Below are 15723 nucleotides of genomic sequence, written 5' to 3' on the forward strand. Positions count from 1 at the left end.
CTGGTGCCAGGGCGTGGGCGCAGGCTCGGGAGGACGCGGCAGCTGGCCCGGGACGTAGGGGCTGCGGCCATGACCTCGCCATGGAGAGAGGTGCTCCTGGAGAGCCTCCTGGGTAAGCCAAGGCCGCCCGCCGCGCATTCGCCGGTCGGTCCCCCTTGCCCTACCGGGAACCACGATGCTCGGCGGGCTTGGCTGAGCCCCGGGAGGAAGGAAAGCAAGCTCGGTGCCCGGAATAGAGATGCTTATCGTCCCCTGTCACCTTCCGCTGCTGAAGGAATTTTAAAAAAGAGAGAAAAGCCCTAGATTGAGGTTCCGAGGATCCGGCGCTCCCCCGAGTCTTCCCGAGCTCCTACGCCATCCTGGTGTTGCGCCCAACGGGCACGACTTCTTCACCTGTCGGCCTCGAACCGCGAGGCTGGTACCAACCCCGAGTCCCCTCATCCATGACCTTTAACTGAATAAATTTCAGTACCGAGCTTTGCCTTCCCTAGCGGCTCAATGATAAAGAATCTGCCTGCCAATGCAGGGGATTCCATTCCTGGGTCAGGAAGATCCCTTGGAGGAGGAAATGGCACCTTTCAGAAAGGGGCGCCGTTCCCCCTCCCTCGACGCCCTGGCTGTAACACTCAGGGCCGTGTCTGCTGCTTGGGTTGGCCCGGCACGAGTGGGCTTGGGTGGTGGTCGCACATTGTGAATATTTGGCCACAAACATCCGACATGGGACACGAGTCCCGTCGTGTGCTCCCTTAGCAGCTTTGTAAAAAGTACCAGGAGCAACTATTGTTGTTAATATTGTCTGAGTTTTGTGGTTGAAATCAGAACTCCCAGACAAACGTTTGGGAGATTGGTAGTTCACAATGAAAGGAAGGGGTGCCTTCCTAAGAACTGGGTTTTCTGGGAGCTGGTAATGCTGGGGGGTGGGGGGTGGCGGGAGGCTCATTATCTGGCCCAGTCTGTATCTCACAAGTACAAGATGTAAAAAGAACTATGCACTCAGTAGGTACCTAGGGTGCTAGGTACTCTGTGTACTCGATCTTTTTTAATCCTCATAACTCTGTGAGGTGGTTAAAAGTACTGTTTTCAGTGATTAAGAATAGTTTGGAACTGGATTCCTTGGTTTTCAGTTCACTGCTATTTGCTACTTTTGTGACCTTAGACAGTTACTTAACTTTCAGGATCTCTGGAGTTTTTGTTGTTTGATTTTGCATTTGTAAAGGAGGAGTAGAAATAGTGTTAGTTTCATAGGACACAGGTTGTCTGAGGAATCAGAAAAAAGATCCCTGTGAATACTTAGAGCCTCACATGTGTTAAATGTCCATTGGTTAATTATCATCACTGTAGATTACAAGGTCAGCAGATGTGAAAGTAACTTCAAATCTGGATTTTCCACTACCCCACACTGCCTCCTAAGGCTTAGGTTTAAAGTATTTCCTAACTAACCTGCCTTTGGCTGTAGTCTGCAGTGGGAGGAAGGAGTTCTATTGTTTTTTGCTGTTTTTGATTTTCACCATATTGCTCATTAAAGAAAGGTCAACTTAGTTGAGGAAATTTTTTCAGGGTCCTGACAGGAAACCAGATTGAACCTAGATGGCTGAGATGAAGAGCCTTTAATAAAGGGACTGCCACATTACAGGGCTTCCCTGTTGGCTCAGATGGTTAAGAATCTGCCTACAATGAAGGAGACCTGGCTTTGATCCCGGATTTGGGAAGATCCCCTGGAGAAGGGAATGGCGACCCACTGCAGTATTCTTGCCTGGAGAATTCCACAGACAGAGGAACCTGGTGGACTACAGCCCACTGAGTTGCAAAGAGTCAGACACCACTGAGCTACTTTCACTTTACCTACCTGTATGAACCTAGACAGCATATTAAAAAGCAGAGACATTACTTTGTCAACAAAGGTCCATCTAGTCAAGGCTATGGTTTTTCCAGTAGTTATGTATGGATGTGAGAGTTGGACTATAAGGAAAGCTGAGTGTTGAAGGATTGATGCTTTTGAATTGTGCTGTTAGAGAAGACTCTTGAGAGTCTCTTGGACTGCAAGGAGATCCAACCAGTCCATCCTAGAGGAGATCCGTCCTGGGTGTTCATTGCAAGGACTGATGTTGAAGCTGAAACTCCAATCCTTTGGCCACATAATGCAAAGAGTTGACTCAGTGGAAAAGACCCTGATGCTGGGAAAGATTGAGGGCAGGAGGAGAAGGGGACAACAGAGGATGAGATGGTTGGATGGAATCACGAACTCAATGTACATGAGTTTGGGTGAACTCTGGGAGCTGGTGATGGACAGGAAGGCCTGGTGTGCTGTGGTTCTTGGGGTCTCAAAGAGTTGGACACGACTGAATGACTGAACTGAACTAAACTGATGAATGAGGTTAAAGGGACAAACAGGGGATATTGAGGGACTAAAAACAACTGGAAGCCATTCTCATCCTTGATCTGAGAAGGGGATGGAATTCTCTTATTGGAACCCAGTTAAGGCTAGAGTCATGAAGGAGGGCAGCCAGCCAGAGCAGTTGTGGTAGTAGTTGTTGTTGTTGTTTAGCTGTTAAGTCGTGTTTGGCTCTTTGCAACCCCATGGACTGTAACCCGCCAGGCTCCTCTCTCCATGGGATTCTCCAGGTAAGAATACTGGAGTGGGTAGCCATTCTGTTCTGCAGGTGATCTTCCCAACCCAGGGACTGAACCCTGCATGTGTTCCCTGCATTGGCAGGTTGAGTCACCAGGAAAGTAGTCCAGTTGTAGCGGAGGAAAGGGCTGTCCTCTGAAACAGTGACAAAGTTACACTTTCTCTCTCTCTTAAAAACTGTTTTTTTTTCCCTTTTTCCCTCCTAGGATATGTTTCTTGGTCTCTCTGCCATGACCTGAGCCCAATGATCTATTACTTTCCCCTGCAAACACTGGGACTCACTGGGTTGGAAGGTTTTGCCATAGCATTTCTTTCTCCATTATTCCTCACAATTACTCCTGTCTGGAATCTGGTTAATAAGAAATGGATGCTAGCCTTGCTGCGGATAATTACTGTTGGTAAGATATAAAAGTGATTCCTTAAGTTTCTTTTTTTTTAGTTAAAAATCCAGGGAAAATATATAGACTGTTCTTTGAATGCTAAATGATTAAGTAAAAAATAAAAGATGTCTCTTTGTCTTACTACTGCCTTGAAGAGTTTTAGTAGAATTGTAAGTCTAGACCAAGAGTCAGCATATTTACATTTTTAACTTTTCTGTCAGATTGGAAAATTTTAAGGACCCCTGAACTGAAGAGGGGAAAGATAACTTGAAGATGTGAAATTATTAAATATGTTTTCGTTCTTTTTTCCAACTGTGATACAAAACTCAGAAGTCATTAAAAAGTTTTTAAATGATAATGCATAAAAATATGGAAATTATGCATGATGAAATTGTAGTAAGCAAAAGTAATCAATAAATTAGGAAAAATATTGCAACTCTTCTAGTCAAAGGGCTAATTTCACTAATATATGGAGTTTTTACAGATCAGTAATAAAAGGACCAATAACTCAATAGAAGAGAAAGCAAAGGATATGATCTCGGGAAGATCCACTGGAGAAGGGATAGGCTACCCACTCCAGTATTCGTGGGCTTCCCTTGTGGCTCAGCTGGTAAAGAATCCACCTGGAATGGGGGAGCTCTGGGTTTGATCCCTGGGTTGGGAAGATTCCCCTGGGGAAGGGAAAGGCTACCCACTCCAGTATTCTGGCCTGGAGAATTCCATGGACTGTATAATCTATGGGGTTGCAAAGAGTTGGACACGACTGAGCAACTTTCACTTTCAATAAAAGGACCAATAACTCAATAGAAGAGAAAGCAAAGGATATGATCAGTTTACTGGAAAGGAAATATAATTCATTCTTTAAAAGATACTAAAAGGTGTAGAATACAAATCATATATATATATATATTTATAGATAGTTTCTCATATCATATTGATAAAGAACAAACTTAGATAACACTATTGTAAGCATGAGAAAACAGGCACTCATGCATTGCTGGTGGGAATGTAAATTTGAACAGCTTCTGCAAAGGATAATTTAACAGTGTTTATCAAAATTACAACTCTGTATTTTTCACTCAGCAATTCCACTTCTGGGTATATATCCTATAGATAAGCTTATGTATGTGTCAAATGATAAAAATAAAAGGTTATTTAATCACTGTAGCAATATTTATAATAACAGTGTCAGAAATAATCTAAATATTATCCATATGGGATAGGTTAGGTTAAATAAATTTTGGTTATGAAACTGGGAGTACTATAGAATACTATGCAGCTATACTAAAGAATGAGAACATTTATGTAAGGAAATGGAATGTTCTTCAGTAGTAAGTGAGAAAAAAAGAAGCAGTAAACAGTATGTTCAGAATGCTAACATTTGTGTAAAATAGGCTAGATGAAATATATATAGTAATTAATTGAACACACATTAAATAGGTCCAAAAGTATTTTAAAACACACTGATATTTTTGTTGCTTCTGAGGTGAAAAATTTGATATTGAGACAGACATGAAAATGAAACTTTGCACTGTATACCTTTCATAGTGTTTGAATTCTGGATTTCAATATGTTACATTGGCAAAACCCAGTAATTAAAAAATATACACTTACTATCACAAAGACTTGAGGTTATTATATTAATAAATATTGAGAGACCTTGGAAAAGTACTAGTGGTAAAAAAAAGTAAGAATGTGAGGTCATGGAGAAAAAGTTTAAAAAACAAAAATATCAGACTCCAGTCTGGTTGAATCTGTAGCTGAGAAGTACTGCCTGTCTTGCCCTTTTGCTGTAACACAATTGGTTTCTCTGAGTTTGCATTTGTTCATGAACCAACCATGCTGTGTGTATTTCTTCTGGTCTAGGAACAGTGACTGAAATCACTAGGAAATTCACCTTCCGTTTTTCTGTGCATCAGTCCCTGAAGAAGGCAGAACATGGTTATTGAGTGTAGCCAGCTCTGTGGTTACCCACAAAGATCTGAAGCCCTAAACAGCAGTGGGAAAGACCACTGGAAAATGCATCCTTTTAAAAGATGATGTCCGTAGGAATGAAAAGAAATATCAAATGATCATGAAATTTTCAGCTCCAGAAATAATAAAGATGAAACTTCCTACTTCCAGAGTATATATAGTAACTGAGTTCAACTATCCTTGGCTTACAGAATTCTTTATAACTATGGCCTCATTACACTCCTTGGTTGGCTTTATGGGGCGGATCTCGTCAGTGCACTCTTTTGTTGCCTTTGCTCAGTGCTGCCTGTGGCAGCTTTACCTACAGAGCCACTCACCATACAGTTTCTGGGACAGTTTTTTGTTTTTAGTCTAGTTCTGGCCCAGCAACTTCTGGAGGCTGTAATGTAATAGGAAATAACTGGAGAGTATGGTGTTTGAGATACTTCTTGTTGTTCCCTTTTCATCTCCTTTCTCCCTGAAAACCCATTACTTGAGTAAAGGGTAGAATTGTATTTGAGGAAGCGGAGTGGGTAGGAAAGTGACTCCGATGTGGGTTAGGAAAGTGACTTCAGGATGAAGAAACCAGTTTGTGTCAGATGCTCTTCCACGTGTCCATTGAGTTTGATGATGCTAAAGAGAGGCTGAAGTAAGTCATGCTTTGCCTTAAAACTCCCTTTTCATGTACTTTTTTTTTCGAACTTCAGATACTTCTTAAGATGAAACAACGTTGTTTTTCACAGAGGTCCGAAGGGATTCTTACACAACTACAAAGCTGATCTGAGTGTTACATGCTGTCTCACTGCTGTTCCTTCAGATATTTTAGGTTAATCAGTACATAATTAACTATTAAACCGTTAAACTAGTTCATACTGTTGCATTGGTCAAAAAGTTAATTTGGGTTTTCTTTAATGAAAAATCCAAATGAACTTTTTGACCAGCCCAATACAATTAATTTAGATTAGTTTTGATCTTAATTATTTCGACTCACTAAAATAGCCCTGATTAAAAAGATAGACAATATTAAGTGTTGACAAGAATATGAAGAAACTGAAATCCTTACACATTACTGATGGGAATGTAAAATGGTGCAGTTGGTTTGAAAAACAGTTTGGCAGTTCCTCAGAATGTTAAACATAGTTGTCATATGATCCAACAACTCCACCCCTTGGAGTTAGACCCAAGAAAAATGGAAACATTCACATAAGACCTGGTACATAAATGTTCATAGCAATATTATTCATAATACCCCAAAAGTGGAAACAATCCAAATGCCCATCAATGGGATGAATGAATAAACAAAAAGCAGTATATCCATGCAATAGAATATTATTTAGCCATAAAAAGGATTGAAGCACTGACATGTGCTACAACATAGATGAACTTTTTTTAAAAAAGTTTTTTATTTAAGTTTAGTTGGTTTACAATACAGTGTTCATTTCAGGTATAGTTGTGCAACTTTGTAAACATATTAAGAACCACTGAGTCATACGTCTTAACACAGTGAATTTTATGGTATGAATAATACTGCAATAAAAATGTTCAAAAAGATTTATACATACACGTAATTATACATTAACTCTGTCTTCCTGAGGGTAAACATGGTATTAGACACAACAGTTATCAAAGGCAGATCATTAACTAGTAGGGCATGCTTGCCAGAAATGTTTAGCTCTCCTTAAAATTTGTTTGTAGGTAGCATCGCCTCCTTCCAGGCTCCAAATGCCAAACTTCGGCTCACGGTCCTTGCACTTGGTCTGTCTTCCTCACTGGTGGTGCATGCTGTGACATGGTGGACAGGAAATGGCTTGCAAAGGTATAGTTTGCATCTTGTGCCTATAGGCAAACAAGTGTGGTCAGTTACCAAAGGGAAGTTGGGACCGGGCATTCCAAGATACAGTATTTAGCTTTCAGGAAGGCCTTGTCGAAGTCTCATTTTTTTTCCTTTTCACAAAACCAGGATGTGAGTATTTGCCATTACTCTCAATAATGTTGTGAGAATGGAGAAATTATAATGAGTTGCCTAGGTAACGGGCTATATAAAGGCTAAGTTGTGTAGATTACCAACAAGACCACCTCATATACTCCTCTGTGACACTGTGAAATTCACAATGGAAGGAGTACATTGAAACCACTCACAAAAAAGTTGTTAAAAATATTTCTGTGCTTACAGGTACTTCAGAATCTGGGGGTTCATTTTAGGACAGATCCTTCTTCTTGTTCTTCGCATTTGGTACACGTCACTAAACCCAGTCTGGACTTATCAGATGTCCAACAGAGTGATACTGACATTAAGTACTATTGCCACACTTGATCGCATTTACACAGGTAAGCATAGGCCCAGTTTATTTAGGGATTTTTCTCTCTTGCACAGTTTATTTACCTTTCTTATCTGAATGTCACACATCTTGGAAAGATAAAACGAGTCTTTCCGCACTCTGTCTCCATGTCTGCTTTTTCTCCCTCTGCAAGAGTAGCTGGCCTCGGAAGTGAACTATTATCTGAGCAGAAGGCACCTTTTCCTTGGCAGCACAGAGGGTGACAGTAACCGTTCGTCTCTGGCTTGTCTCATTGTGGAGTGGGAAAGTAGACCCAGGCCTCATGTTCCCTGCTGGCTTTCAGCTCTGTCTTCTCCTCTTTCCCTCTGAACAGGGCTTTCCAGGACGAGATCCGTCAGCCCTCTGCCCCCACACTGACCCCAGCCCATCTGTAACACTCTGAAAAGTTATTTGTTAGCAAGGGCTTTGAGAACTGCATCTGTTCAGTTCAGTCACTCAGTTGTGTCCAACTCTTTGCAACCCCATGGACTGCAGCACTCCAGGCTTCCCTGTCCATCACCACCTCCCGGAGCTTGCTCAAACTCATGTCTAACGAATCAGTGATGCCATCCAACCATCTCATCCTCTGTTGTCCCCTTCTCCTCTTGCCTTTAATCTTTCCCAGTATCAGGGTCTTTTCCAATGAGTTTTCGCATCAGGTGGCCAAAGTATTGGAGCTTCAGCATCAGCCCTTCCTGTGAATTCTCAGGACTGATTTCCTTTAGGATCGACTGGTTTGATCTCCTTGCAGTCCAAGAGGTTTGGACTCCTCCAACACTGTGAGAACTGCATGAATTTGTTCTTTTTTTTCTCTTGGTTTGTGTTTTGCTTTTGCTCCCCTCCCCCACCCACCCACCCTACCCTTAAGTCTGAAGGTATTTAAACTCCAAATTTGAAATGTAAAAAGAAAGGAAATCCTAAACTTTCATGTGCTTGTGGGCTAAGTCGCTTCAATCAAGTCTGACTCTGTGCAACCTTATCGACTGTAGCCCACCAGGCTCCTCTGTCTGTGGGATTCTCCAGAATACTAGAATGGGTTGCTGTGCTGTCCTCCAGGGGATCTAACTGACCCAGGGATCGAACCCCTGTCTCTTCTATTTCCTGCATTCGCAGGCAGGTTCTTTACCACTAGCTCCATGGATATTCATACCACCTTTTGAATCACCTGTCCGGAGCTTACAAGCGAATTTGGATGTTTGCATTACTGGCGAACTCCCGACTTCTGAAGAAAAGGAAGAAATGTTGCTAGATTCTACTTAACTTGCTCTTGGCTTTGTGTGTAACTCTCAATGAGTCACTATACTTCTGTAAATACAAGGAGAAATCTCACAGAAAGTTTAGAGAGTTTGGCTCACCATGAACAAAGAGTTTGTTTAACTCCTCGAATTTTGGTATGAAATGGCTGTGGTGAGAACAGGGGAACATCATACATGTAAATTGATCAAGAGACATTGATATTGATTAGAACATTTAGAACTCGGTTCTAGCGCCCTAATATATGTTTTGTATTTTATAAAACGCTCACATGTGAGGTAGAAACTCAGGCAGCAAACTTCACAGGGACAGCCTGATAAGGATCTGGATTCAGGGTATCCCTTACATTTCTGGACTTTACGTTTCTGTAACTCCAGAAATATAAGTAATTTCTGGACTTACATTTCTGGAGTTTGCTTCTTTCTCGCTTCTGTTTTAAATTTTTGTGACCCAGTTGTTAGTCCCTTCCTGTTTTTGCCCTGTGCCCCATTTACAAAGTTCAACTCCTTTCCAGCTTTCCCAGGATATCTCATCATCCCTAGCAGCGTTTTTTGGGGTAGTTTTATTGAAGATTTGCTGTGCCTTGGGGTGAGAGTCACACACCATAGTGTGTAGCAGTGTTGTTACTCAGGAAATTCAGCTTAAGCTGCTCTCTTTTCCAAAGACTGTCTCCTTGGCCTTCAGGCCCTTGGTCACCATCTGTCTTCACCACCTTCTCCCTCACCCCCATAGCTTTCAGCTCTGCTTGTCCTCCCCCTCACTCCTTTCTGGGCAGAATGGCTTTCTTCCTGCCTATGAAATCATGCTTTCATTCCCACAGGCAGACTCTCAGGTTTCTTTCTGTCCCGAAGCAGGCTTCCCAGTGTCGCGAAGCATCTGCCCAGCAGGCTCTCTGTTCCTATAAAGGCTTTCTCTTGCCAGCATTTTCTGCAGTTGGTACATTTCTGTATGTGAAGTCACTAATGCAACAAACTGAGACCTCACTGTTAAAACAGTCCTAGGAAGTATAGTAGGGTAAAGCACAGGTACTGGCTAGGCTCTCTCTACCAGCCGTGTGATCTTGGATCTGTTTTCTCTGGGCCTTTCAGTTTTTCAACCTGTGAAATGGGGTTAGTAATAGAGTTAGTAACCTCATAAAGTTGCCGTGAAGATTGAACGAGTTCATGTGAGGGGCTGGCCACAGTAACTGCTCAGTTGACGCGCTGTTAACACTCTGGGGGCTCAGAGAGTTAGATGAGGACCTTGTTCTTTTTTGGGAGAAGCAGCCTGGTATACTGGGAATGTTCCATTCCAGGGGGACTGCATTTGTTCCCTGAATTCACCTTTCACTTTTCATACATATAGTTTAGCTCATAACTGTCTGTTTCACATGAAGTACATACCTTTCTGCATTTTCAGTTGTCAGATTTCAAAATGATTTATTCTCCTGAAATCCTGATCTAGCCTCCCACTGCCTGCCTCCCAGCATGTTCTACTTGTTATGGGGTCTTACCTTCCCCTCTAAAGTAAGCTCCCTGAAGCCAGGTCCCATTTCCTACTTGTTTAAAGTAGGCTAATGTAGAGGGTAAATTTCTGTGTAACTGACCCTTTTCTGTTTTTTATTCTAGATGGTGCCTGCTATAAACCTCAATGGAAGAAGAATGGTGAGGCAGCCAAGGCAGTGGCTTCTGGTCTGAACTGGTTGTTGGCAGGCGCTGCCTTTGGCAGCCTCATGTTCCTCACCCACTGGATTTTTGGAGAGGTGTCTCTTGTCTCCAGATGGGCAGTGAGTGGACACCCCCATCCAGGGCCAGATCCGAACCCATTTGGGTGAGTTTGGGTTTGGAAGCAATCCAGAAATTGACTGGTATGGTTGAAAACCTTGCTGTTCTGTGTGAGCAGCTAGACAAGCATGACTTTACTGTGTACTCTGGAGATGAAAGCGCTTGAGGGCTGTTTGCCCCCGTACTGAGGAATGCTGGGAGGTGACAGGGACGATTGAGGACTGTGTGTGGCCAGGTGAGTGGCCCCTCTGGACTGTGAGCACGGGAAGGGAAGGGCTTTTTGTTTGCAGACGCATTCCAAGCCCCTGGGACAGAGCCTGGCACACAGTAGGTCCTCATCAATGTTTGTCATTGACTTGGAGATAGACAGTGATCAACCGGGTCCTCTCAGGCCTTTGCTGTCTTCTGAACACCCAGGACCATCCTTCACCTTAGGGGGTGGGAGCAGGCAGGAGAGCTGCCGAGAGCCTCACTCCAGAGCCGGAGGGCCTGTTTCAGATTCTTTGTCCTACGTGGGCGGCTGTTTCTAATATCCAGCAGGTTACTCAAGTGCTCTTTTCCCCAGTGTCCTCCTCTGTGAAATGGGGATAATTATAGCATTTACTTTGGGCTTCCCTGGTGGCTCAGACAGTAAAGAATCTACCTGCAATGAAGCAAGACCTGGTTTCGATCCCTCGGTTAGGATGATCCCCTGGAGAAGGGAATGGCAACCCACTCCAGTGTTCTTGCCTGGAGAATTCCGTGGGTAGAAGAGCCTGGTGTTCTAGAGTCCATGGGGTTGCAAGAATCGGACACAACTGAGCAACTAACACCTTCACTTTTTCATTTACTTTACAGACCTGTGAAAATTAGCTGAGCTAGTATATGTAAAAATCTTCAAACAGTTCCTGCTATCTAGTAAGCACTCTGTGTTTTTTAGTTCATTTATATTATAGCTACTTCATTGAGTGCCATGTTGTAATTTCCCACTAAAGTTTAGTTAAATTCTTTTTTAAAAATATTATTTTTATTTATTTATTATTAAAATGTATTTGGTTGCACTGGGTCTTTGTTGCAGCATCCAGCATCTTTAGTTGCAGCATGCAGACTCTTAGTTGTGACATGCAAACTCTTAGTTCCAGCATGTGAAATCTAGTTCCCTGACCAGGGATTGAAACTGGGCTCCCTGCATTGGGAATGTGGAGTCTTAGCCACTGGATCACCAGGGAAGTCCTGTTTAGTTCTTTTTTTCCTCCCCATCTCCTACAAGTTTTTGCCAAAGTAGTTAAAGAATGAAATAGTTGGTGGTTATTTTCAAAGACACACAATTTATAATTATTTACCAAACTCACCTCAATCCTAGGAAGGCAGAGACTATTGATAAAAGCAGGACTGAGGTTGAGAAAAAAATGAAAAGAGGTACACTAAATAGCAATTCCCAGTGACTTTTTCTTTTTGACTTTGGCAGAGTCATTTAAAATGTCCCATAGCCAATATGAACTATAATAGTCTGAGAAAGCTCAGTTACTTTGTTTACATTGACCATGAAAGACTGCAGATGTCATTTATGACAAGTTAGAGGTGCTCTTATGTCAGTGTTCTGAACGTATATGAAATTGTTTCCCAGTGGACTTTCGTGGTCTCATTGGTTGTTTCACACTCACATTGTCTCTTGGATGTGCCTAGAGGTAGAAGATACATTTCCATTTTATATCTGGGGCAATGGAATAGTAACAGCGTCAGATATCCTATAACATGTCTTTTTTTTTTTTTTTTTTTTAACAGAGGTGTAGTTCTGCTGGGCTTGGCGAGTGGATTGATGCTCTCATCTTGTTCATGGTTTCCGGGTTCCAGTTTAATCTGGTGGATTACAGGTGTGTAGTTTCTCTGTAGAAATGCTTGGTTATCCAATTTACTCACAAGTATGCAATGGCACTCCACTCCAGTACTCTTGCCTGGAAAATCCCATGGACAGAGGAGCCTGGTGGGCTGCAGTCCATGGGGTCACTAAGAGTCGGGCACGACTGAGCGACTTCACTTTGACTTTTCACTTTCATGCATTGGAGGAGGAAATGGCAACCCACTCCAGTGTTCTTGCCTGGAGAATCCCATGGACAGAGGAGTCTGGTGGGCTGCCGTCTATGTGGTTGCACAGAGTCAGACATGACTGAAGCGACTTAGCAGCAGCAGCAGCATGTGCCCCTGGGGTGGAAGGAGATGACCATACAAGCCTGTGCCATTGAGGGTGGGACAGTCTCACCAGCTGCAGCCCCTAGAACTCAGATGTCACCACGGTTACTGGGAGTTACTGGCTCCAGGTTCTTGCTTCCTTCTCCTCGTTTCCCCTCTCCTCCTTAGCTGTCTTATCTGCCTGATGATGCTGACATCCTCTCCCCGGTCTCCTAGATAACTTATCTGGGTACAGATGTCTGTAGCAGTTTTATTGATGGTCTGAGGAGATGGAGGGTTGGACATGCCATGTGGCCGAACCACTTCCCCTGTCTTGCTTCTCTGGTTTTCAGGAATGCCCCCCTTTGGGACTTCACACGGAAGTTCAATTTCCCTTTCTCTTGTGTGGGTAACCAGTTTCACCCCTCACTCCTCTATTCAGTCTTGGGAGGGTCCACGTTTGTTTATTCAAAAGCCTGTACCCTTTCTGCCCAGTCACATCCTTTAGGGTTATAGACTGTTGGTGAAGACTATCATATTTCCAGAATGATCTACATATTTTTTTTTAAAGGTTTTTTGGTGTGGACCATTTAAAAAATCTTTATTGAATTTGTTACAATGTTGCTTCTGTTTTATGTTTTGCTTTTTTGGCCCCAAGGCACGTGGGATCTTAGCTCCCCACCCAGGGATTGAACCCTCACCCTGTGCAGGGGAAGGTGAAGTCTTAACCACTGGATGGCCAGGGAAGTCCCCGATCTACTTATTTTAATGACTGTGACTGTTTTGTTACTGTGACTGAATTATGTCACTCTTTTCCCTTCCCCTTAGAAGGTGGGAATGGTTAGAGTCAATTTTAGTGTTAAGTTAAAAAAAAAAAATACACACTCTGTGACAGTGCAGATGCTGTTTGGTTTATGTGAACAGAGAGGTCCTTATACATTTTAATTAAGCAGGTGATTCAGTTTTGTACTAGATGCTGGGTATGGGTTTGTGAGATAACATGTAATGATAATGGAAGATAAGGTTTAATAACCTCATAAGTGGTGGTGCTGGTGGTGGTTCAGCTGTTAAGTCATGTCCAGCTCTTTGCGACCCCATGGACTGCAGCAGTCCAGGCTTCCTGTCCTTCACCATCTCCTGATACGATTCTGTACACCCTCAGTGCCGTACACACAAGTGTACACACCTTGTGTGGCGGTGTGTGTCAGCCAGTAGGCTGCTCAATTCCTGAGGTTAACCAGGCCCTCATCCTCCTGAAGCTGTGTGAATACACAGTTGCAGTCATGTTGAGCTGTTTTTACTTGTTTGTGTATTTTCAGGTAGACATTCCTTAAGGGAACGCTTGGTATGAATATAATGTTAGCCTCCTGTGATTGTGCACAAAAATGGCCAGAGAACCTTGTCAGTGCTGAGTGTGCAGTGAGCATATATAGCTTCTTAATGTGTATGCAATTAGGAAAAAGAACATGAAATGCACTGAAAGTTGTTCAGCATTTATATCATGCCTTTTCTCATGGCATAGGAGCAAAATGTTAATTGGGCACATAAGTAGCAGCTTCATTTTAAACCTAGGAAAGCTGAGGTCCACAGAAACATAAAGAACAGAAAGCCTTGAACTTATAGTTTTATGCTTATATTTATTTCCCCAGATAAGTAAGCATAGCCTGGAGCATTAAACCTAATCTTGTCTATCTCTCTGAAGTATTAAATAAAAGTCCCTAGGGGCAAGACGATTTAAGGCTTCTAATGGCTATTTGCAGTAGAGAGGAAAGCAGGGCTGTAATTTGTGAACTCTATCGCCCTCTGCCTGCTCACCTGAATTAAGTTGGAGCTCACACTTAATTATCTGGAGATAGTGCCCACTTTTCACCATGATTCATCTCTGGAAAACATCTCAAAGTAGAGTGAAGAAAAAGAAATCATATATTTTCATTGTACAGTTTAAGTTCCAACTGGATCCGAGTATGAATTTCATTATGACAGTGACCAATAGAATTTCCCAAATGTGAAGAGACAGGAACTTTAGATCTTGATGCCAATTAAATTAGTAAAGTCAAAGTTCTATTTAAAAAGACATCAATGTCCTAAATGCATTGATAGGACCCCAGGGTACTATACAGAATGCTTATAATTTTATTGTATGAGGAACTTGGTCAATTGAAAATGAACATGTTGGTTATTATAAATATCATTGAAATATTCAATTACTATGAATTCTGCTTGTTGTCTTCAGTTCAGTCACTCAGTCGTGTCTGACTCTTTGCGATGCCATGAACTGCAGAAAGCCAGGCCTCCATGTCCATCACCAACTCCCGGAGTCCACCCAAACCCATGTCCATCGAGTTGATGATGCCATCCAGCCATCTCATCCTCTGTCGTCCCCTTCTCCTCCTGCCCTAAATCTTTCCCAGCATCAGGGTCTTTTCCAGTGAGTCAGCTCTTTGCATGAGGTGGCCAAAGTATTGGAGTTTCAGCTTCAACATCAGTCCTTCCAATAAACACCCAGAACCCATCTCCTTTAGGATGGACTGATTGGATCTCCTTGCAGTCCAAGGAACTCTCAAGAGTCTTCTCTAATACCACACAGTTCAAAAGCATCAATTCTTCGGCGCACAGCTTTCTTTATAGTCCAACTCTCACATCCATATATGACCACTGGAAAAACCATAGTCTTGACTAGACGGACCTCTGTTGGCAAAGTAATGTCTCTGCGTTTTAATATGCTATCTAGGTTGGTCATAACTTTCCTTCCAAGGAGTAAGCGTCTTTTAATTTCATGGCTGCAATCACCATCTGCAGTGATTTTTGAGCCCAGAAAAATAAAGTCTGACACTCTTTCCACTGTTTCCCCATCTATCTGCCATGAAGTGATGGGACCAGATGCCATGATCTTCATTTTCTGAATGTTGAGCTTTAAGCCAACTTTTTCACTCTTATCTTTCACTTTCATCAAGAAGCTGTTTAGTTCTTCTTCACTTTCTGCCATAAGGGTGGTGTCATCTGCATATCTGAAGTTATTGATATTTCTCCCGGCAATCTTGATTCCAGCTTGTGCTTCCTCCAGCCCAGCGTTTCTCATGATGTACTCTGCATATAAGTTAAATAATCAGGGTTACAATATATAGCCTTGACATACTTCTTTTCCTATTTGGAACCGGTCTGTTGTTCCATGTCCAGTTCTAACTGTTGCTTCCTGACCTGCATGTAGGTTTCTCAAGAGGCAGGTCAGGTGGTCTGGTATTCCCATCTCTTTCAGAATTTTCCACAGTTTATTGTGA

General features: G+C 42.6%; 1 protein-coding gene across 3 annotated transcripts in view; it reads left to right on the plus strand.

Moving 5' to 3' along the window:
* The first annotated feature begins 6 nt into the window (after positions 1–6).
* Positions 7–15723, plus strand: part of CWH43 (cell wall biogenesis 43 C-terminal homolog (S. cerevisiae)) — a 52369-nt gene continuing 36652 nt past the window's right edge. For 2 of the 3 annotated variants that reach the window (XM_010858911.1, XM_010858912.1), the window contains exons 1-6: positions 7–112; positions 2836–3027; positions 6658–6778; positions 7136–7290; positions 10142–10343; positions 12062–12150. In XM_010858911.1, coding sequence (XP_010857213.1) covers positions 70–112; positions 2836–3027; positions 6658–6778; positions 7136–7290; positions 10142–10343; positions 12062–12150 — 802 coding nt within the window. In that variant the 5' untranslated portion in view covers positions 7–69. The remainder of the gene's footprint in view (positions 113–2835; positions 3028–6657; positions 6779–7135; positions 7291–10141; positions 10344–12061; positions 12151–15723) is intronic. The other variant, XM_010858913.1, reaches the window with a different exon arrangement.

This window comes from Bison bison, unplaced genomic scaffold (genome assembly GCF_000754665.1).
Source record: "Bison bison bison isolate TAMUID 2011002044 unplaced genomic scaffold, Bison_UMD1.0 scf7180017864451, whole genome shotgun sequence".
Taxonomy (NCBI): domain Eukaryota; kingdom Metazoa; phylum Chordata; class Mammalia; order Artiodactyla; family Bovidae; genus Bison; species Bison bison.